We start from the raw sequence: 24285 nt of genomic DNA on the forward strand, positions 1-24285 counted from the left end.
AAGTGATCAGTAAATGTTTATCATTAGTAGAATCTTTTCAAGACCTTCACATGTCCTAAGCTCTCTTATTTTTTAAAGATCCCATCCTAGATTTTATGTAGAATAACAAAATGTATCTATATCCCATATAAAATGTACTTTTTGCTATGAAGTATTTTGAAATAATTTTATGACTTTATCATTGAAAGTGTTAATATAATAGTAAAATTTTTATTATATTGTCTTATTGGTAATTTTTTAAATATAACAATGGGAGAGATATGTTGAAGTTGACTAATTGTTACAATATTACTCTGTATTGTTTTCAACACTGTAGTTATTTTTGATTGTTTGAGCCAATAATCTTTTTTTCAAATCTCAAATCTTTATGCAGACCCTTAAAAATGCTGAGACTATGTGCTCAATGGATAAAACACCCTAGATGTTGGGTACTAAGGTAAAATATGACAAATGCTCTGAGGTTTTGAGGAAACAAAAACAAAGGAAGAAATAATTCTAACTAAAAAGAATTAAGGAGGAGTTCAGCTAAAATGCATATTTGAGCAGTGATAAATAGGTAAGAGTCTGACTATTGAATAGTGTATAGTTGCATATGACTAGAGCAGTGGTCTCCAAATAGAAGTTTGAACAATTCAGAGATGTATAGGATGTCCATCAGGGGACAGGAGGAAGGAAGGGAGAAAATGGCATAACATATCTGCTTTTATTTAGAATTATACTTTTTATTATTTGTTTACAATGTACTTAGTATATTAGTACAATACTCTGAGTGTGTGTATGTATGATGTGTACATAATTATAAATAAAATAAAATATATATATTGAGAATGTATTACAAGACAGTTCCAAGATCTACAGAGCACAAGGTCAGAGATCAGGGGATGATAGAAGTTATGACCAATGAAGACTTTGGCCTGTTCTACTAAGGAGTAAGTATGTTATTTTGTAGAATATGGGGAGCCATAAAAAGTTTAGGCAAAAGAATTATTAGATCTGTGATTTAGGAAGTTAAATCCAGAGGTAAGGTGCAATTTGAATAAAAGCAGTGAAAATACTAAAATTCAGAAGAGCAATTAGGAAAAAAAAAATCAATAGTCTTATCAATAGGTCATTTTGCCTAAGTCCCTCCCAAACCATGGTAAAACTTCCTAATCTTCAACCTTCCAATGGGATGTCACCTCCTCTGACATGCCTTCCCTAACCATGGTCACAACCCCCAGCCTGGTAAGCTGTCTCTCCTATGTACTCCAAATAGTTCCTTGTTCTTATTCCTTTCCAGAATTTATTACACTAAATGTTAATTTTCTGTTTCCTTGTCTAATGCTTCCTCTATTCTCTGTGGCTCCTAACTGTAAGAACTAGGACTTATCCATTATCATATCCCAAATGACTTCCACAAGGCCTGGAATACAGAAGCTACTCAATAAGCAGTTGATGAATGTAAGGCACTTCACTCTTTCCTCAGCTTCTAGCCATTCAGTGGACTATTTCCTACCACTCTTTCAGGTCTCAGCTTAGATATCACTTTCTTCAGAAAAGTATGTTTCCATTTAGTTCTTATATCCTTTAATCATAATTGCATATATAATTTTTCTTTCCTATTATGAGGATGGCTATTTCACTCACCAAAACAGGGAACCAAGGTAGGTAGAGTTTTAAGTTCCAAAGGTGTTAAATATTGTATATCTATACTCTTTGGGGGATACTGTAGGAGGTCCTATAGTGTAAAGTTGACCTGCAACTGAATCCAGATCACCTCTAACTAAGGCTGTTAGTTTTCTCCAAGGTGAGAAAAGTCTCTGCATAGCTGTTCTCTTTCTGACCTGATTTCCCTCCTTAGACCTGATATATAGACACATTCCCACCCTATGGTCAGTGTAAAAAAATCTGTAGAGGTTCTCATTTCAAAGGAGAGTGTGTTCTGTTCAGAGTAACTGAGTAGAGCACCCCCCCCCAAAAAAAAGTAGCAGTGTTTATGTCAACTTCCATGATCCCACCTGTTTCCTGGATCATTTGACAATATACTACAACAAAACACTCAGCCCCACTCTCTCTTCCACCACAAGGAGAGGCACTTCTTCATTTTATTAATGATTAATGGCTACCAGCATCACAATTGCCATCATGCTTCTCCAAACCTTACTAGCAATTTTTTTCTAAAAGTAAAACGGCTACTCTGGTTTGTTTCATCTCTTGTATTTTATAAACATAGCATGACGATTTCTGATTTTTTAAAAAGATATTTCTACTTCTTTCTACATATCCACTTTTTTTTTTTAAAGATTTTATTTATTTATTTGACAGAATGAGAGAGCAGGAGAGCACAGACGGTGGAAGTGGCAGAGAGAGAGGGAGAAGCAGGCCCCCCACCGAGTAGAGAGCCCAATGCAGGGCTCAATGCGGGGCTCAATCCCAGGACCCTGGGATCATGACCCGAGCCGAAGGCAGTCGCTTAACCAACTGAGCCACGCAGGTGTCCCTACATATCCACTTTTTAAGATCCATATAAAGCTTTCCACTTGTAACAACTCTTCCAACCTTTATTGGTTCTCTGATCTTCTGAGCTACACAAGAATTCCAGCCAGACATAATTTTATTTCTCTGTAGTCCTTGTGAATAATTAAAATGTTTGAACATTATGGACAGAGATTGTGCCTTAAAATTTCTTTTACATTGTCTGCCATGTTTTGCATAACACAAGAGAGACAGTAATCACTGAAGTTATTGACCAGATATTTCTAGTTTTTCTTCCAGACACATGGTAGAATTGTGCTTCCCTGCTATTTTGAGGCATTTGAGGCCAGGCGCCTTGCTTTGATCAATGAAATGTCAGTAGAAGTGTTGTATGCCACTTCCATGTAGTAACTAAAAATCTTAGTGTAGTTTGTGTGACATACTGAAGAATACTGCAGTTGACTCTTGATGGATGGCATCCAGAAGATCCAATGTCATTTGTTAGTTGAGAAAACTCACTACCGAGGGCAGAGCAGTTGAATTATGAACATCAGATAATTGGCCAATTGAGGAAGAAAGCAATCACAGATAGTGGAGAAGACACATGTGCAAGTCACCCCTGACAGAAACAGAACTTTCCTCCTTCAGTAGTACTTCAAGAGTACTGGTGCACAAAAGTCATATAACCATTAGGCTGAACCAAGTGAGATTGCCTTTTTGTAGGATAAAAATAGCCAAATATTGGAAATTTCATATAGTGCAACCAAATAGAAATAGAACTAAGAGAAGAAAATAAGAAAAGCCCATGAGAAGAAATGTATCATCTTTGAATGAACTATTGAATTTTATTTTATAGTGTCTGATAATAAGACCTGAATTTGCCTGAATATATACAAGAGAGTTGATGGTGTAATAGTACCTGTTACTAGATTGTAACCATATTGGACTAAATAATTTATTATGGCTAAGCAGAACTGAAAAATAATAAGCAAAAGAAAAAAAAAGAAAAAAAAAACTTTCCATTTGCACAAATAATAAAGGAAACTTGTTTTTTACAAATACATTACCCAGCTTAAAAATCTTTTCTGAGCTCATTTAAGAAGTAGATAATCTGAATGCCTTATATCTATTTTAAAAGTTAAATCTGTAGCTTAAAACCTTCCCACAAAGAAACACCAGGACCAGATGGCTTTACTGAAGAATTCTACCAAATATTTAAGAAAGAAATAATAACTCTACAGAGGCTCTTTCAGAGATTTGAAGAGGGGAGAATACTTCCCGACTCATTTTATGAAACCAGCATTACTGTGAAAACAAAACCAGACAAAAAAATTAAAAGAAAATAAAATTACAGGCCAATATCTCTTAAGAACATAGATGCAAAAATTTTAACAAAACTATCTTAACAAAGAAGAATAAAGTGAGAGGTGTTATTTTCCTGATATTACATGTCACTATATAGCTACAATAAATAAGATAATTTGGTATTGGCAGAGAGATAGAATATAGATCAATAGAACAGAATAGGGCAACCCACACAAAAATACTCAATTTATTTTTGACAAAAGTAAAAAACAATTCAATTGTGAAAGGTTATCTTTTTCAAAAATGATGCTGGGACAATGGACATCCTGAGACAAAACCAAAAACAAAATACAACAATAAATAAATAATAATAAGTTAGATTCATACCAATGGAAGGGGATGCAAGATGGTAGAGTAGGAAGACCGTAATTTTACCCTATCCCACATTTACAACTATATATCACTCACATATGTGTCAATAAACCAGAGAATGATCCAAAAAGTGGCAGAACAAACTCCACAACTAAATGTAGAGAAGAAGCCATATCTGAGAAGTCAGGAAGGGCAGAAATGGTGGTTGGGAGCTGCCCAAAGGAGGGAGGGAGCTCCAGTTGTGGAGAGGGGAAAACACCAGAGAACCCACACAGAGAAAATGAATCCCCATAATTTCTGGTCTTGAAAGCCAGAGGGGCTGAATTCCATGAGTCTGTATAACCAGTGGGACTTGGAACCTGGAGCCTTAGAAGTCAGCTGGCTCAGCCCTGGAGGAGTCAAGAGGGGCAGTGATAACAGGGTCTCTGCCCCTAAAGAGTCAACAGTTCAAGGAGAGCAACATAAAAGTGGCAGCTTGCACAATGGGAAGAAGATCTATTTATATTTATTATAGAGCATGTTAGGGTACTTATCTGGGAGCAAAGGAGTTGGAAGTCACCATCTCCTCCCTTGCCCCCCACCATAAATGCAGAACCACCTGAAGGAGGTAGAACTACATAGGCACTTGCTACCTAACCTGGTAGCAGTGGGCCCTGTCCACAAGTTCTCCTGAAGACTCACTCTCCCTAAGCCTGCTGGCCAAGTCTCTGGGCTCTGCCCAGCCACTGACTCCTGGTTTCATGCACAAGGTGGCCACTGAACTTCAGGAGATCTCACCTAGGACTAGCGGCTCAAAGCAAATTTTACTAATTCCTTATGTGCCCTGCCCAGGCACCATGCACACAGACACAGTATGCTGCACCCAGCCACTGGGCACAGACACCAAATGCCCCGGGCAACTGCTCCTGCTATGTGTTGTACTCCCAACTGCTAATGCACTTTGGGGGATAGGCCTAGGATTAGCAGCTTAGCATAAATTTTGCTAACACAGTATGCCATGCCCAGCCACCTCCCCACACTGGGAGCAGCCTCTCTGCATGCACAGACACTGTGTGCCACACCCAGTTGCCAGGCCCCCCTTGCCACCTCAGCCATGCATCTTATTACCTGGCTGCTGCCACTCATGCACATTGTACCTGTGGCCTCCACCATGCTTCAAGGAATCTGGCCTAGGACTAGTGACTTGGTGAAAAAGTTGCTAACACTGCCACCCTGACCCTGAGCCCTCCTAGGATCATGCCCCCTCAGAGTCAGCCTGCCTACGTCTCACTAACACCACAGAGAGCAAGCACAGCACACAGCAGTGAATGCTACTCAAACAAAATAGCAGGTTATAGGCAGCACACAGAGGAGACTCCCGTAAGTGCAAGGTTCTAGTGAAGAGAGAACACTTTACTGCAGGGCACTCCAGGACCTCTGCTTCATAAACCCACTATTTTAAAGGCAGAGGAGGGAGCTGACTTTCCTAACATACACAAACAGACACAGAGGTGGATGAATTGAGGAGATAGAGGAATTTGTCCCAAATGAAAGAATGTGACAAATCACAGCAGAAGATCTAAGCAAAACAGAAATAAATAGTATGCCTGATAGAGAATATAAAGTAATGATCATAAAAATACTGACTGGACCTAAAAGGGGGGAGTACATCAGTGAGACCCTTAACAAAGAGATTAAAAAACTCTTAACAAAGAGATTAAAAAATGACATATCAGAGATGAAGAACTCAATAAATGAAATTTAAAATATAATAGATGGAATAAACAGTAGGCTACAGGAAGCAGAATAATGTATCAGTGACTGAGAGGATAGAACAATGGAAGGCAATCAAGCTGAACAGATGAGATATCCATATCCAGGAGTCACAGAGAACCCCAACAAAATCAACAAAAGCAGATCCACATCAAGACCCATTGTAAGTAAAATGGAAAAATGAAAAAGAAAAATGCCAAAATGTAGTGATAAAGAAAAAAATTAAAAGCAGAAAGACAAAAGGAAGTTACATACAAAGGAAACCTCATAAGGCTATCAGTGGATTTTTCAGCAGAAACTTTGCCACCCAGAAGGATGTGACATGAGATATTCAAAGTGCTGAATGGGAAAAATCTGCATCCAAGAATATTTATCCATCGAGGATATCATTCAGAATAGAAGGAGAAATAAAGAGTTTCCCAAACAAACAAAAGCTAAAGGAATTCATGACCACTAAACCAGCCCTGCAAGAGATATTAAAGAGGACTCTTTGAGAACAAAGACCTAAAGTGACAATATGGAAGTATGCAACAGAAGAGCAGCAAAAATGAATGTTTATGTAAAAAAAAAAAAAAAAGTCAAGGAACTCACAAAATGAAAGCATGTAAAATATGACACCATATACCTAAAATGCAGGGAGGAGAGGAGTAAAGAATGGCAAACTGGGCTTAAACTTAAGAGACCATCAACTTAATATAGACTACTGTATGCAGAAGATGTTATATACAAACCTAATGGTAATCACAAAACAAAAACCATTGATAGATATACAAAGAATAGAGAGAAAAAAATTCAAATATATCACTAAAGAAAACTGTGACTGAGAGGAATAGAAGAAAGAGTCAAAGAAAACTATAAAAACAACCATAAAACAAGTAACAAAATGACAATATATACATATTAATCAATAATTTCTTTGAACATAATTTCTTTGAACTAAATGCTCCAATCAAATAACATGGATGAAAAAACAAGGTCCATCTATATGCTGCCTACAAGAGACTCACTTTAGACCTAAAGACGCCTGCAGATTGAAAGTGAAGGGATAAAGAAACATGTATCAAGCAAATGGATGTCAAAAGAAAGCTAGAGTGTCAATACTTATATTAGACAAAGTAGACTTTAAAACAAAGTCTGTAACAAGACACAAAGAAGGACACTATATAATAATAAATTGAACAATCCAACAAGAAGATACAACAATTGTAAATATTTATGCACCCAACATGGAAGCACTCAAATACATAAAACAGTTAATAAAAAACATAAAGGAACTAATTGATTCCAGAACTCAAGTTTTATTACAAAGCTGTAGTGATCAAAACAGTATGGTACTGGCACAAAAATAGACACATAGATCAATGGAACAGAATAGAAAACCCAGAAATAAATTCACATGTATATGGTCAATTAATATTCAATGAAACAGAAAAGAATATCCAGTGGGAAAAAGTCTCTTCAACAAATGGTGTTGATAAAACTGGACAGCTAAATGCAAAAGAATGAAACTGGACCACTTTCTTTCACCATACACAACAATAAACTCAAAATGGATTGAAGACCTAAATGAAACCATAAAAATCCTAGAAGAGAGAACAGGCAGTAATTTCTCTGGCGCTGACTGTAGCAACATTTTTCTAGATATGTCTCCTGAGGAAAGGGAAATAAAAGCAAAATTACACTATTGGGACTACATCAAAATAAAAGCTTCTGCACAGGGAAGGAAACAATCAACAAAACTAAAAGGCAGAAGATATTGGAGAAGGTATTTGCAAATGATGTATCCAATAAAGGGTTATTATCCAAAGTATATAAAGAACTGTTACAACTCACCCCCCCCCGCAAAAAAAATAATGTAATTGAAAATGGGCAGAAGACATGAACAGACATTTCTCCAGAGAAGATGTACAGATGGCCAACAGACACATGAAAAGATGCTCAACATCACTCATCATCAGGGAAATTCAAATCAAAACTACAATGAGATATCACCTCACACCAGTCAGAATGACTAAAATCTAAAACACAAGAAAAAACAGGTGTTGGTGAGGATGTGGAGGAAAAGGAACCCTCATGCACTGTTGGTGGAAATGCAAACTGGTGCAGCCACTCTGGAAAACAGTATGGAGCTTCCTCAAAAAGTTAAAATAGAACTACCCTACAATCCAGTAATCAGACTCCTGGGCATTTACCCAAAGAATACAAAAATAATAATTCAAAAGGATACATGCACCCCCTATGTTTATAGAAGCATCATTAATAATAGCCAAATTATGGAAGTAACCCAAGTCCCAAGTGTCCATTGATTCATAAATGGATAAAGAAGCAGCAGCATATATATATATAATAAATATATATATTTATTTATATATATTTATATATAATGGAATATTATTCAGCCACAAAAAAGAATAAAATTTTTCCATTTGCAAAGACATGGATGGAGTTAGAGAATCTAAGCAAAATAAGCCAGTCAGAGAAAGACAAATATCATATGATTTCACTCATATGTGGAATTTAAGAAACAAAACAAATGACCAAGGTAAAACAAGCCAAGGCAAAGAGAGAGAGAAGGAGACAAGCCAAGAAACGGACTCTTAACTATTGAGGAGAAACTGTTGGATGGTGGGTGGAGGGATGGGTGAAATAGATGATGGGGATTAAGGACTGCACTAGTTGTGATGAGCACTGGGTGATGTATAGAATTGTTGAATCATTATATTGTATACCTGAAACTAATATAACACTATATGTTAACTACACTGGAATTAAAATAAAATTAAATTTTTTAAAATGATAAAATAAAATAACCAGGGGGAAAAAGTTAGATTCATACCTCATAGCATAAAGAAAAACTAACTCAAAATGAATAATAGACATAAATATAAAACCTAAAACTATAACATTTCTAGAGAAAAATAAAACCTTTTTGTGACCTTAGGTTAGGTAAAGATTTCCAAGTACAACCACAAAAACACAAAGCACACGATAAAATCGATATATTATACTTCATCAACCTTAAGAACTTCTGCTGTTGAGGGGCACCTGGGTGGCTCAGTCGGTAAGCATCTGCCTTCAGCTCAGGTCATAATCCCAGGGTCCTGGGATCGAGCCCCATGTCAGGCTCCCTGCTCAGCGGGAGCTTGCTCCTCCCTCTCCTCCCTGTGCATGCTCTCTTTTTGCTATCTCTGTCTCTCTCTCTCAAATAAATAAATAAAATCTTAAAAAAAAAAGAACTTCTGCTGCTGGAAAAACATTAAAACATGCCATAAACTGGTAGAAAATATTTGCAATTCTTCTACTTGAAAAAAAAAGTTATATCTAGAACATTTTTTTAAAAACTGTCAAACCTGAATAAGAAGGCAATTTCACAAAAAATTGGCAAAATATTTGATCACTTCACCAAAGAAGATATGTAGATGGGAAATAAGCACTTGAAAGATGCTCAACATCATTAGCCACTAAGGAAATGCAACTTAAAACCACAATGAGATTCTACTACCTAATTATTATAATAGCTAAAATTAAAAAGACTGATCATTTCAAGTGTTGCAAGAATTCTCAGACAATGTTGCTAGGAATGTAAAGTGTAGTATGACTGCCTGGAAACAATGCAGCATCTCCTTTAAAAAGTTAAACATTAAACATAAACATCAGGGCACCCGGGTGGCTCAGTTGGTTAAACATCTGCCTTCTGTTCAGATCATGATCCCAGGATCCTGGGATTGAGCCCTGCGTTGGGCTCCCTGCTCATCAGGGAGTCTGCTTCTCCCTCTGCCTCTCCCCACCCCACCCCCCAGTTTTCTCTCTCTTTCCCCCTCTTTTACTCTCCCTCTCTCTCTCAAATAAATAAATAAAAATCTTTTTAAAAAATAAACATAAACAAAGAGCCAGTGATCCAGTAATTAGTCCTAAGTACCTATCCAAAAGAAATAAAAGCAAAGTATCCATAAAATACTTGTTACACAAATATTGATAGCAGCTTTATTTGTAATAGATACAAGCTGAAGATAACCCAAATATCCACCAGAAGGTGAATGGATAAATAAGTAGTGATATATACATATAATGGAATACTATTCAGCAATAAAAAGGATTGGATTATTGGTCATCACAACAGAGATGAATCTCAACTTTATCTTAACTGAATTCTTCTGTGTGAAATAAACTAAACAAAAAGGAGTATATAATGTTATGATTTTGTTTATAAAAATTATATAAAATTAATATAAAATGTAAAACCTTAAACTTACTATAGGGACAGAAAGTAGATCAGTAGTTGTCTGGTGATAGGGGTATGATAAGAAGAGGTTAGAGAGAGGGGGTGCCTGGGTGGCTCAGTCGGTTGAGCATCTGCCTTTAGCTTGGGTAATGATCCCAGGGTCCTGGGATCAAGCCACACATTGGGCTCCCTGGTTAGTGGGGAGACTGCTTCTCGCTCTCCCTCATCCCCTCCACCCCCGCTCATGCTCACTCTCTCTCTCTCTCTCTCTCGATCTTTCTCTCTCTCAAATAAATAAAATCTTTAAAAAAAAAAAGAAGAGGTTAAAGAGAGAGAATACAAAGGAACACAGAGATACTTTGGGGTGATGTATGTGTTGACTATCTTGATTGTAGTCATTGTTTTGTGTCTGCATCCATTGTGAGAACTTTTCAAAGTATCTGCTTTAAACATGTGAGCTCCTTATATGCCTACACACCTAAATAAAGCTGTTTTTTTTTTTTTTAATGGCAGCTTCCCATTGCCATTAAAATAAAAGATCAAATGTATCCCATACTATAATTGGACCTACATGATCTTGCCCCCATGTACCTCTCCAGTTTCACCTTGGATCATTCCCAGCCCCTTTTATATGGGGCCATCATCATTGGTCATTTGGTTCTTCAAGGTTTGTGGTCCTTCTCACCTCAAAAACTTTGCAATTGCTATTCCCTCTCCTTTTCCCACACTTAACTCCTAGTTAACTTCCTCTCATCCTCCAGTTCTCAGATCAAATATTAGTCCCCAAGAAAAGACTTACTGAATACCCTAAAATACTTAAGGTTTACAACCCTCTACTTTTCCTTTTAAAATTTGTCACAAATTTTATTTATTTATTTTTATTTATTTATTATGTTATGTTAATCACCATACATTACATCACTAGTTTTTGATGTAGTGTTCCATGGTTCATTGTTTGCATATAACACCCAGTGCTCCATGCAGTAAGTGCCCTCTTTAATACACATCACCAGGGTAACCCATCCCCCCACCCCTCCCCTCTAGAACCCTCAGATTGTTTCTCAGACTCCATAGTCTCTCATGGTTCATCTCCACCTCCGATTTCCCCCCCTTCATTTTTCCCTTCCACCTATCTTCTTCTTTTTTTTTTTTTTTTTTTAACACATAATGTATTATTTGTTTCAGAGGTACAGGTCTATGATTCAACAGTCTTACACAATTCACAGTGCTCACCATAGCACATACCCTCCCCAATGTCTATCACCCAGCCAACTCATCCCTCCCACCCCCTACCACTCCAGCAACCCTCAGTATGTTTCCTGAAATTAAGAATTCCTCCTATCAGTGAGATCATATGATACATGTCTTTCTCTGATTGACTTATTTCGCTCAGCATAATACCCTCCAGTTCCATCCACATTGTTGCAAATGGCAAGATTTCATTCCTTTTCATGGCTGCATAATATTCCATTGTATATATAGACCACTTTTTCTTTAACCATTCATCTGTCGATGGACATCTTGGCTCTTTCCATAGTTTGGCTATTGTGGACAGCCTGACTGTGCTGTGGATCATGTTTTATAGCAACCCTGAGCTGAGAGCCCACTCCTCAGCTCCATCTCTGCAGCCGTCTTCCCTGCTCCGATATTTGGGAGATCTGCCGCATTCAGGCACCCCTGGTCTTTCTGTGACCCCAAGGGTCCTGACACCACACTGTCCCAGCGAGGGTTCCACCCCCCCCCCCCCCCCCCCGCTTAGCCACTGGAGCAACGTCCCTCAGCAGAGCCGCCTTCTAAAAAGTTCCGATTTTGTGCTCCTCTTCTCTATCACTTGTCAGTAGCCGGCTGATGGAGGCCCCCTCCCCCGCCATCTATCTTCCCTAATATCGCCTCAGATTCAATTCTCCGCACATCCTACCTTCCAGAAAGTGGTTGCTTTTCTGTTCAGAGAGTTGTTGCTATTCTTTTCTTCGATCTCCTGTTGAGTTCGTAGGTGTTCAGAATGGTTTGATCCCTATCTAGCTGAATTCCTGGGACCATACGAAATTTAGGTCTCCTACTCCTCTGCCATCTTGCTCCTCCTCCCGCATTATATATTTCTTAAGGACACCGTGTTTTCCAAATGTCTGAAGATAGTTTTTCTCCTAGACATAAAGTATAAAAGCAAATTCTCTATTCCTAGTTTGGCTTGCCTCTAAGTTTGCTTCCTTCTTATGTTGTAAAGAAGTTTTGATATATATTGAAAAGAGTATGATGTTTTTAAACTGGTATCTTTACTGACAACAATATGTAAATATAAATTCATAAGCAATAGTCAGCAACCTAGAGTCTAATCCAATTGTAACAAGGTCCAATGCTTTCAATAACTCAGTTCTGGGTGATTGGCAAGATTGAATACATATTTTAAAATAACATGAAGGATGTTGACTAAACATATTTAAACCCTATTCTTCTTTCTTAAAAAGCATATTATCATATTACCATTGAATAAATTATTCTTTTCAGAACTAGGGAAATCCAATTTTAGGATTTGAAGTTCAATAGGGCCACTGGTTCTTACCAAACACCTGTTACTTCCTCTTTCCTAAAAGTCAGTCCAAACTCTAGTGGCATATCAAATAAAACCACAACAGCCACTTTTATTTCATTTCAGGTTACTTGAGAAGGTTGATGCATTGGTGAAAAATTGGGTTATATTTCAGGAGCATAGAAGGGAGAAAAAGACAAAAGTACTAATTAACTTTGAAATCCATATATTTCTGGGATGATGAATACACAGGATAATACGGTAATCCCAAATGTCAAGCTCATTTTCACCGAACTTCTAAAAATTTTTAATAATGCTTTAATTTTTCACCTTCATATAAGACTCAAGGTCCACTTTTAACAAAGGTCTCAAAAAAGCCCAAATGCAAACTCAGGTATCATGTTTTTAAATTTAAAAAGTGCAGTGTGAGCAGCCCAGGTATCAGGTATCAGGTCTCATTTTCATACCCTTGCTGTGCTAGTGGCACTGTAGAGAAACCACCATAAATCATCTCTTGGCTGTATACAATTAATTTTATGTTCTGTACTTGTGTTCCTCTATGTTTTTATGCTGTTTCTATTTATATTTGATTTTTGAGGTCACTCTGGGTTTGAAGTAAAATACTCAAGCTTCATATTAAAATATCACTGGGTGTTATTATAGTATAAGTTTTAATAACCAAATTCAGGGTCACCTTTTCCCACAAGTTTTAACATTAGCTGTCAAAAAGTGTCAAAAGAAAAATAACCTGTAACTCCCTAACCTTTTTAAATAAAAGAAGATATTAAGTGCGTTTATTGCATAATTTCTTGAAGGGTAAAACATTTCTACTATCATTGCATATTTTCACAGTGATCCCTTTATCTTATTTATTATTACCTTGGAGGTGGTTTCAGACGTCATCAGAATTTTTTACCACTTAGCTGATTTATAGTAAAAGAGGAAAAAACCTTTTTTAATAATTTTCAGAATAGCTATTCTTCCAGACGGAAGTCTACGGATCCTAAATGCTTCTAAATCAGATGAGGGAAAGTACGTTTGCCAAGGGGAAAATGTCTTTGGTTCTGCTGAAATCATAGCCTCAGTATCTGTAAAAGGTAAGAAAATGTGGCTAACCGTGTTATAAGCATAGTTTCACGGCTTTGTCAGAAAGCGAATAAATATAATATGCATGTAAAATGTGTTTACACGTATGTGTGTGCATGCTCCTATTGATAAGATACATTGCAAACATAGAACTAACACAGCCAAATTGTCCCTTTCCATTATTTAGAAGACCATGAAGGAAAGAATACCTTGTTGGTAAAAACTTAAATATTTTGCTTTGAACAAAATATGTGAGGAGATAAAGAAAGCTTTCTGAAGTTTTACTGGATGTCTCAAAATTTAAAAGTATTCCAACAGTATAAAACTATATCTCCTCTATCAAGGTTAAATTTAACATCAGTCAGTAATATTCCTTTGTTATCACTGCAACTGGGGATCTGGGGCAGAAAGGAGTAGCAGAAGGAGGACATGAATATGTGGTGTCAGAGTGTGTATCAGATATATGGTTACCTGACCTGCTCTTTGGTGTTTGCATCAATGGAATTTTTTAAACACTCTCATTTTTTAGTGTTATAAGTATTGCCACTTAAATGTTTCTGTTAGTCTTCTAGTTCTAACATGAACTAGATTTTGGCCTAGAACATTTTTTGAGACTACATATCATTTTTTCATACCAAGAAAATCTCATATGTTAGACAGAAAATCCCATCAATTGGCAAAGAAATATTTTTCACAACTGAACTCTATCTTCAATCAACTTTTTCCACGTGGGCATGTATTATATAGTGAATCATACCTGGCTATAAAAACATAGAAATGTTAACTTTTCTTTTTCTTAGGAAATAAAATGTCTTTAAAATAGCCAGCTCTCTGATATTTTAGAATATTTTTAGAAAAGAAACAAACATTAACAGAAGGAAGGAAGATAATTTAAATGATAACTTCTTTTATAGTATACATTATGGGAATCCAACTCTATCTTCTAGTCTGTGCCTTATTGTGCTAAACAATCTTTGTTACAATGAAGCAATGCTGGATTCACAGACATTTTTTAAATAATAACAAAACATTTTTCTGTTAATCACAAGTTAAATGGGATATTTAGTTACTCAGAACATTCCGTTTCTTACAAAGTTAAACTACAATATGCTGTGATTATCTGATGAAGACAGAGTTTAGAAAGCCACAGGGAATATCTGACTTCTAGAATGTTAGTATTTACATTCCTTTTCTGGTATTGCACTTTCCTCTCTGACTGCTTAGAAAGATGTTGCATATTAAAGGATCTTATCAATGGTTAAGAATGGTTCTTTTTTCAGCCTATGCTATTGCCAAAAACAGAGATAGAATAGGAAAATTAACCTAATTTTTAATCATTTGTGCCAGTTTTCTTGAGATATCTACAATCAGGAATCTAATTAGGAAAAAAGACCAAATCAAAATCTATCTCCATCACCTCCCTACTTTATTAAAAAAAATCAAATTTCAATTATTGGATCACTAGCTTAAGTAACAGCAGTATTAGCCTTTATTGGTTCTAAACACAATAACAGTGTATCTATTTTTTTAAAAATTTAATTGAATCATTAAGTAATTAAACACACACATTTTTTCCTCAAAAAATTTTTCCCTTCAAAAATTTGCCTTTTGTTCTGTATCTCAACTAAGTGATCCACAATTTATCAAGAGTGATTATTTTATAATCAGCTAGCGGTGCTTTTTCTATTCATAAAAGGGTTTTGTAGACTATAAAGCAAGTATAAGTTGGTATAGTAACAATATTATATTTTTATCTCTGTGAAAATAGTAATTTGAGGAGAGGTGCTTCCTATAACCTTTAAAGAAGTGAACTCACCTGCACTATTCTTCCTTAGATATGTTAATATTTTTTATTGTAAAAATCTTTTTACTTATACTTAATGATCTTTGAAGGTAGATAGGGAGGCTACAGCTTCTTTTTTCTAATTTTCCCTCTTCAGGAATGCCAAATGCTTCTTATCATTACGTATTTTCTTGTCTTTTTTGTCCAAGTTTACTTCTTAATAGGAATAGTAACTTTCAAATCATCAGTCCCCTACACAAGTATAGTAAAATGCCCTAGCATACAAAAAAGGTAATATTTCAATTAATAATAGTTTACTTAAAGATGTATCTAGAGCAACCGCATTGAATAGATTCTCTAAGTTTTTCTATTACTTAAAATAGAAAATACAGGGAAATATGTGTTGATTATGTTAATTAATGTATTTTTATTTCTATAGAACCTACAAGAATAGAACTTACTCCTAAAAGAACAGAATTAACAGTGGGAGAAAGCATTGTCCTTAATTGCAAAGCAATTCATGATGCTAGTTTGGATGTCACTTTCTACTGGACACTAAAAGGACAGCCTATTGATTTCGAGAAAGAAGGTGGACATTTTGAAAGCATCAGGGCCGTAAGTTAATACACTTTTATTTGTTGAGTACTAATAATTTTTAAAACTTACACTCAAATGTAAAACTTTATCTATGAAATGCTAAGGAAAAATAGGAAAAAAATCAATTTGATTCAATTACTTTCATTATTATATGTTACGTCAAATTGAAAGTATTTTTTTAAAACCCAGTAAGAAATTGGAAATACTTCATTTTGCAAATCTGGTTTCTTTCCACTTTTATTTACTTGATTAATATCATCAATATTTGCCCATTACTTCTTAGAAGTTATATTGCTACATACTAGTGTTATTTAAAGCAGTCTTACCAGTAATTATGATTCAATAAATAAATGAAATAATCCTTCCTGTCCTACTCCTCAAGAAATAGTAATTTTGGAGATTCTTTAATTCCTCACAGGAATTAAACATGAGTGTAGATAAAGCTTAAACATGCAACCAATAGTCAAAAATCCACACCAGCCTTAGATAAACATTCACAGGTATATTCGTTTCTTGTCTATCAAGTCCTTTTTTTGTAATATCTATGTGGCAATCAGTTAAATGAAGTGGGAATCTTTTGAACCAAATCCTATAGTATAGAACACCACAGTGTTCTCAATAAAGAAGTGAAAAAAGACCTCCTTCCCGCACACTCTTGTGTAACATAAAAGAGTGACATAGTGACAAAGGGAGAGAGAGAAGGAGGATGGAACTAGGGTAATCGAGAGATATTTTAGCTGAAATATCCTTTTATATTGGCTAAAGAGATAAATCCAAATGTAATTTATGCCTGCAAATCCAATTTAAAATGCTTCTCTATACTTATTAATATCCATTTATTCTTCTCTAGACGCTTTGGGAAGCACTAGAAAACCACAGCTGTAGTAAGACCAAATATATATAAAGCTCAGTTTAGATTGCATTTCATTTTACAGGTAATATAATACAGTGAAAAAGTCCTACACCCAAAGTCAGGAATTTTCTGGGTCAAGTCCCAGCTCAATCCCTAATCAGCTTTGTCACAAAAAGCCAGTCACCTCGCTTTCCTGGGCATTAAAACTCATAGAGAAGTGAAGTGAATGAGTTGTACCAGAAAATTTCTAAGGTCCCTTCTCACTCTAGAATTTGATAAATTTATATTAGTAGAAGAATGAAAATGAGCTATCTTTGTTGCATTTGCCAGTTTAACTAAAATTAAACATTTTCTTCTACATTTATCTTTTCATCCTGATTTACTTTGAAAATAATGTGAGAGACGATATATAAGAAACAATTACCAACTGCATTATTTAGATCTAACCAAATAAATTAATTTTAATTATTAATGGTTATGTTATATGTAAAATAATTAGATCATGTTAAATTAAACTCATTTTCCTCTAATTTGTGACTTTCCTTTTTCCTTTACATGGGGTTAACAATTCCTTCAAGATTGTGAACAAATAAAACAGAACCAGAAAAATGTGATACAAAAATATCACATTTGAAAACAAAAAAATATACCATCAAAAATATATCTTTTTAGGATTATCCGTAAGCATTCATTTTGGGTGATCGGCTGTATAAATTAAAAATATGTCTAAAATGAATATTGTTTTTTTTTTCATGTAAACAGTTCCCTTCTTTATTTTAAAATACCAACAAAGAAATTAATCATCCTGGTAAAATTATCTGAATTCTTGTTTCTGTCTCTTAAACATTACCGCTCTGGTTTGATATCATTCCTTTGTAGCAATAAATATTTTATCTTTTTCATAAGGTTGGGAGTTAATAATACCTGCTGTTTCCCTCTTTATATATATGCTATTCTTGCCCTGAAGTAGTATAAAATTGACTCCTTACTCCATGCAAACTTGTATGGTTACAAGCCATGTTAAAATTAGGCTCTGTATTATAGAAGTGATAAGAAACTATCGAATAGAAGAAAAAAGTAAAGCAAATTACATACTGAGAAGTGAAAAAATATTTAGCTTTAAGGTAATTGAGCATTCATCCCTTTTAGTGTATGTAGAATAATTAATAGAAATACGTATGTACTTAAAAATATTTGGAAGCTTCAAAACTGCAAGGTGTAAAAGAAATTATCATCCCTTTTCTCTCAATTACCTCAAACACTGATTGGGCCTTGTCTGGCTTCAAGGATATACACTGGAAAAAATTCCATTTTATGACGTTGAGAATGCAGACAGAAAGAAGAAAAAAACATTCTATCCCCCAAATCATATGTTTTAGAAGGAGAAATAAAAGTGTTATAAAAAAGGGAGATTTGGGAAGGCCTCTGGACTTGTGGGCTACCTTCTGTTTGAGAGGCCAGCTGAAGACTCTGGAAATAAGAGGGACAGGACAGAGCTCGGAAGGGAAGGTGTTCCATGGCCTCCTCTGAGTTTCAAAGGAGAGCCATTGAAGGGACCTGAGGGATCCTGGCTAGCCCAGCAGAGTAAAAAAAGCCAAACAGATTCAGGGACTCAAGCAGGAACAGATGTGCCTTTGACTGGACTGACTGCTCTGGGACCTCACCCCCCAATGGGTGATTGAAGAGGGGTAAATCAGAAAAGAGAGGGGGGTAGGTATACTTTTTAACATTAACACTTCATAGTGTCAACTGAAACAACCAAATTTCTGCGGGGGGGGAAGTACCAATGGTGTTGATATTTAGCATTTTGTAGATGACAAAATGCAGGTTAATGAAGTTCTTTACTTTCAACTCATTGTACTGGTGTTAACAGTTATTGTTTTTTAGCTAGAGCTCTAGACAAATTTTTATGTGTAGCTATCATAACACCTATATACAATGCTACATACACTTTTGTTTTAAATAAAATAGCTTTCAGACTGCATTACAAGAGAGTGAGTAAACATATAACACACCCAGTTAAAAAAAATAATAGCTATTGCTTTGAATTTTAAATTAAAACATCTATAATGAAAATGTTTCTATTTCCCTTGCCCCTTTTACTTACTCCATGTTCTACAAATCCAAGAATTTGACTGATTTGAAGTGAATCCAAATTACTAAAGCCACTGTTAAAAGGGTCCAAGCAATCCATTAGTACATATATAAACATTTAATCCAATTCATCCGTCACTTTTTTGGCAATGATAGGAATTAACTAAATGTGGCAAATTAGTGAGGCTATTCTTAAGATTTTAATTTCAGTTCAGCTTTACAAGCTAAGTGCTGTGGAGGATCAAAGTAAAAGACACAGAGAACCTTGTGCATATGGCTGGCAGGAAGAGTTGGAATTTGAACCTGACCTGAATAGGTGGGATTCTGCCAGATGGCGAGGAGAATAAATGTATCTCAGACAGAGAGAGTAGGTAAAGCAAAGACAGACAGGCAGAAAAGTTTAGAGCATGTTTCAGGAGCAGTGAGGAACCACTGGCCCTGACGGCACCGTGAGGGCACATACTACACAGTAAGTCAATATTTTTTTAATATTTTTTTTAAAAAGCAGCAGAGACCTTATCATAAAAGGCACTGATTTTCAAGCCATGGAATTGGAGTTGTATTTGGAAAGTAGCAGGGACTCATGTGATTCAGATTTGTTTTTTTAAGAAGACAATTCAGACAGCTCTGGGGAGCAGGAATTATACAGCTTGTGGATTTTATATTCATTCTGGTTAAGCAATGAGGAGTTGACCATTACAAGCGTTGGCCTTAAATAACCATCCTATTATCAAATAAGGCATTTGCAATTGTGTTTTGACATAATGGCTTATGTTGGTCAGAGGTCTACAGGAACCTCTTAATACTCTCAGGATATCTGGACAGCACCTGAGCATGGCCAGGTAGCCCCAAAGCTGCAGTTGCAGTCTTAATGGAGAACTGTAGTGACCAACTGTTTTTAATAGACTTGAAATTCCTAATTGTTCATTAGAGATGTAAGCTTTTTTCTAATCTTTATAATGTGTAAAGAACAGTTGCACTGAATATATGGCAACCTGCAATTTTCTCTGTTTTTTGGAAGAGAAAAACTCAAACATTTGTAATCAGGATGGTCTGCTAAAGAAGAATTGCCCTTTCCATTGTGAATTCTCTCAACATGCTAAGTTGTAACTAAATGGACAACCAAATAAAAGTGCATTATTTGAATGGTCCTTCATATTTACCCAATTCTCTGGTTGTAACAATATAACCGGAAGGCATAGTAGGGATATTCGACCCCATTTTTTTTAATGAGAAAACTAAAACATAAGACTTTTCCAGGCCACATGAATACTAAATTAGGGTGACAAGATTAAATACAGTGTGATTTTTGGAACTGCATTATTTATTGGTTCTTCTTTATAAAGCTTACCTTTTCCATATTCATTGATCATATGTGTTCATCCCTTGTCTATAAACTGTGGGAAATAAAAATAAAAGGATGATTTGGTTCTAGTCTTTAAGAAATATAAAGATAACATAGAATATTAAGTAATTCAAGAAAAATATGACTATAAAGAAGCAATTACTATTTTTTTCATTACAGCCAAATATTCTTGGAAGCCAGAAAAGAAACAGATTAATGTGAATTTTTATCACTGGAGGGAAACAAGTAAAAGAATTAATTGAGCACTTACTATATGCCAAGTACTCAGCTAAAAAAAAAATATATATATATATATATAATACATATATATTATACATGCACACACACACAATAGCTTATCAATTCCTCATAACAATTATATGAAGTAATATTATTTGAGGAGAAGGTGCTACCTGACTTATATCTCATAAGGATAGGAAAAGAAAAAAGAGAAAGGCAACCTAAGATGGGAAAAGATATTGTATCTCAGGGCTGTGAGGGATATTGGAGATTATAGAGTTTGCCCTAGGTTGATACTCCATCAGTATATTGGTGTCTGATGGAACATTTTTAGTGATGAGGAACTCACTCCTACGAAATAGTCCACTCCATTACCAACCAGATCTGATGTCAGAGCATTGGGGAATAGAAGGAACTATGATAATCTGTATACCAAGCATAGGAATCATTAAGGAACATACCTGGTTCATATCCATGGTTTTTGTGGAATATTAGATACATAAAAAGGGACTAGAATACAAATTCTTCAATGTCGTAAGGATTTTACACTAGCTGAATAGTTCTAGCCTATGCCAATCTTCCTATTATGGTTACTTCTGTTCCTAGCTTATCTTCTTAGTAATTAACATCTATTTCCTAAGCATTGTAAAATCTCAGAATGGAAGACAGTAAGTGCTCAATGGGTTCCATTCTCTTTCCTGATGGATCAATGTTAATGTTGTAAAAATGAATGAAATCATCAGATGCATTGCCAAGGTTTGCTAAGGCACAAAGTTCTGAGGACCTCTCAAGCACGGGCTGCATCCTCTTCTTCCTCATATTAGCAGGTATAAATTGTGGAGGCCTTTGTAACTAATCAGATAATGTATGAAAGGACAGAGGATCAGTAACTCTATCAAAGGCACACATTTTCTTTCACTCATTCTACCCACTAGTAATATTTGTACTTTAAAGTAGTATGTCCTCCTGGACTCTGAGCCCTGCCTTCTCCCTGCCTGACAAAGGGCTTGTCCTTCCTCATCACTTGATTACTTGCCTCCTGGATCTTTGTGTTGCTGTGAATCCCAGCATCCTGGTAATCCACCAGCTTTCTGTTCTCGGCTGTAAACTTTTGACTGGCACATATTTGCTTTATAACCTCTTTCCTAATCTTTCATCTAACTTAACAAAAGAAGTCACTTTGTCATTTTAATAGGACAGAATAATCACCAATCAAATCTTGGTCTCTAAGAAGGAGAGAGATTATCCTCAAAGGCCTTAGAATTTTCAGACCATTCTAGGAAAATGTGCCACATCCATTCTCCCTACTTGTCTGTGTTAGAGAAAAACTCCTGCACCCGCTCACTATCTTCTCAAAGTAGTAGTAGTTCCCATAGCAAAAAAGAATGCCCATTGTTTTTAGTATGTGTATATGTTTCATGTAGTCCTATGAACACGAACAAAGTATGCCATTAAAATCCATTATTCTATAACGCTTTATATATTCATGAAACAAGCTAAACTGTGGGATCCCTAAAAGCAGAAGCTAATATGCTGTTTTATTTTTCATTACTTTGCACTATGGATGTCCACAGAATAACCGCTTGGTCAACATTTGCCGAATGAAAAAATAATTTGATGTAAAGCATTTTCTAAACTTAGCCAACTATTGCATTATTTCAGAAATTTTTGATATAGTTAAGTATGGCATAAAATGCTGTTAAATCCTGCTATTATAACAGAATAGTTTCTTTGCTTTTTCATTTTTGACACAAAATTGGATGTTCACTTGAGCAAAATTTGGAATGGAATGAAAGGTGACCTCTAAGACAGTTGATTATTGGAAGACCCTTCCCTAGTCCCTGGGAATGTCATCTGAGTAATCTGTGGGTCATAATACCACCAGGATCGCAGCTGAGTGGTGACACCATGTTGATGATCCACCTCCATTTACTCTGATTGGTAGGTTGTCCCACGAAGCAAAATTTGAAGTGAGCTTCCTCATAATTGGTCAAATGTAGCAAAATCAGGTAATGCTTCCATTATTACACATAAAAAGACAGCTGTAGCCATCCAAATCACAGGCCTCACTTTGTTCATTTAAATATAGTCCACAAAAACAAACTTTCTGGGTGTGGTATTGCGGTGAAAATACAGAGCTTTTTTGTTCATTTAAAGGTCCATTTTTGACAGCTGTTTTATCTTTATGATACATTTACATAGCATATGGGTGATATGAAAAGTTACTAGTTTCTCTTCAGTGTTTTTTAGTGAACAACTACAAGTTTACTTTTTTATTATTGTTTTTCTGAGAGAGAGTGAAAAGAAAAATAAAGCTTCTTGATAGAGAAAGGCAATTTTAGTGTAGGCCATGCCAGGAAAAATCTGATCAAAAGCCTATGTTCTGTGATCTCTGAGGGGATAAAATACCACACTTTCTAGAGATTCTCATCAGAGCCAGTTGGGATGTTTCAAGTTATTGGATTGGGAAAGGGAGGAATGAGAAATAGAAAACACTCCTTACCTCTTAATAGAATTCCCTTTCCTGGATTGTAACTCCATAAATTAAACATGCTATTAGCTCATAAAGAAGTGCTTACCTGAGGAAATAAACAGATAAACAAACAAACAAAGAGTCCTGTCTAGGACTCCATAATTTTTTCCTTTTGGAAGTTTTGTTTTTGTCCAAACTTATTTTTCCATCCCATGCATGTATTAACTCAGACTGTATTTCTATAATACTATATTCTCCTTGGGTTGTTTTTTTTTTTTAATCCAACCAAAGGAAGAATTTAATCTGGAATAAAGTGCCTGTTTCTTTGGAAATGCAATCATTGGTAGATCCCAATAGGTTTTTGAACTATGTCATTGATTCAGTGATGTTTATTAAAATAAATTTTCACCTAATTCTAAACCATTTTCAATAATGAATTACTTAGACTTACTAGTTTTTACAAACTTCTGATATAAATTTTCACACAAAATAACACTCCAAGTATTTGGAGTTTCATTTCAGAATTTCCATTGTATCTATTCATTATTACTCTAAATTTCTATCAATTGTCCTGCAACTGTACATTGATGAGTAATCAGTGGATCTTGACTCTGGAACTACTTCCCTGTCCCAATCTAATAAAGTCTTATTTTTATAAGACAGCAAATATCTTTATAAATTATCTATGTACTAAACAGCTTAAAATAAATATGTAAACAAAAGTCTCTTTAAATCATAAAACTGTAGTTTTCCAGGTGTATGAAATGAGTACCTAAATGATCATCAAAGCCTAATACTCCTTTTCTCAATACTCCAGTTTTGCACACAGTGTTTGCTTTTATTTATTTTTTAAGAGGATGCTATTCAAATCTCAACAATTTTTTAAAATACCTCTGTCTTCCTCTTGTTTTCTTGTATTTCTCTCTCTTTCATATTCATATTGATTTGTGGGCCTGCTCAAATGAATTGTATTAGGAAGGACAACTAATTGTGTCCATTTTAACTGAAGATACCTTGGGCCATTGGGGCAGATACCATGGTGTATTGCCCAAATTCTCCTTTCAAAATTGAGGTACTCCTTTCCTAAGCCATTCAAACTATTGGTGGTTGCTAACTCTCACCAGAGTCCCTCTCTGGGAATTGCCCTCAGCCAAAAAGAGATATCTGACCCAAGTTATGACC

At 35.4% G+C, this 24285-nt stretch overlaps 1 protein-coding gene across 3 annotated transcripts in view; it reads left to right on the forward strand.

Annotated features, from left to right (window-relative positions):
- The window catches only part of CNTN5 (contactin 5), a 1336681-nt gene that overhangs the window by 1167129 nt on the left and 145267 nt on the right, over positions 1–24285 (forward strand). For all 3 annotated transcript variants that reach the window (XM_078058730.1, XM_078058731.1, XM_078058732.1), the window contains 2 exons: positions 13602–13729; positions 15941–16116. In XM_078058730.1, coding sequence (XP_077914856.1) covers positions 13602–13729; positions 15941–16116 — 304 coding nt within the window. The remainder of the gene's footprint in view (positions 1–13601; positions 13730–15940; positions 16117–24285) is intronic.

Source organism: Halichoerus grypus, chromosome 11 (genome assembly GCF_964656455.1).
Source record: "Halichoerus grypus chromosome 11, mHalGry1.hap1.1, whole genome shotgun sequence".
In the NCBI taxonomy this organism is placed as follows: domain Eukaryota; kingdom Metazoa; phylum Chordata; class Mammalia; order Carnivora; family Phocidae; genus Halichoerus; species Halichoerus grypus.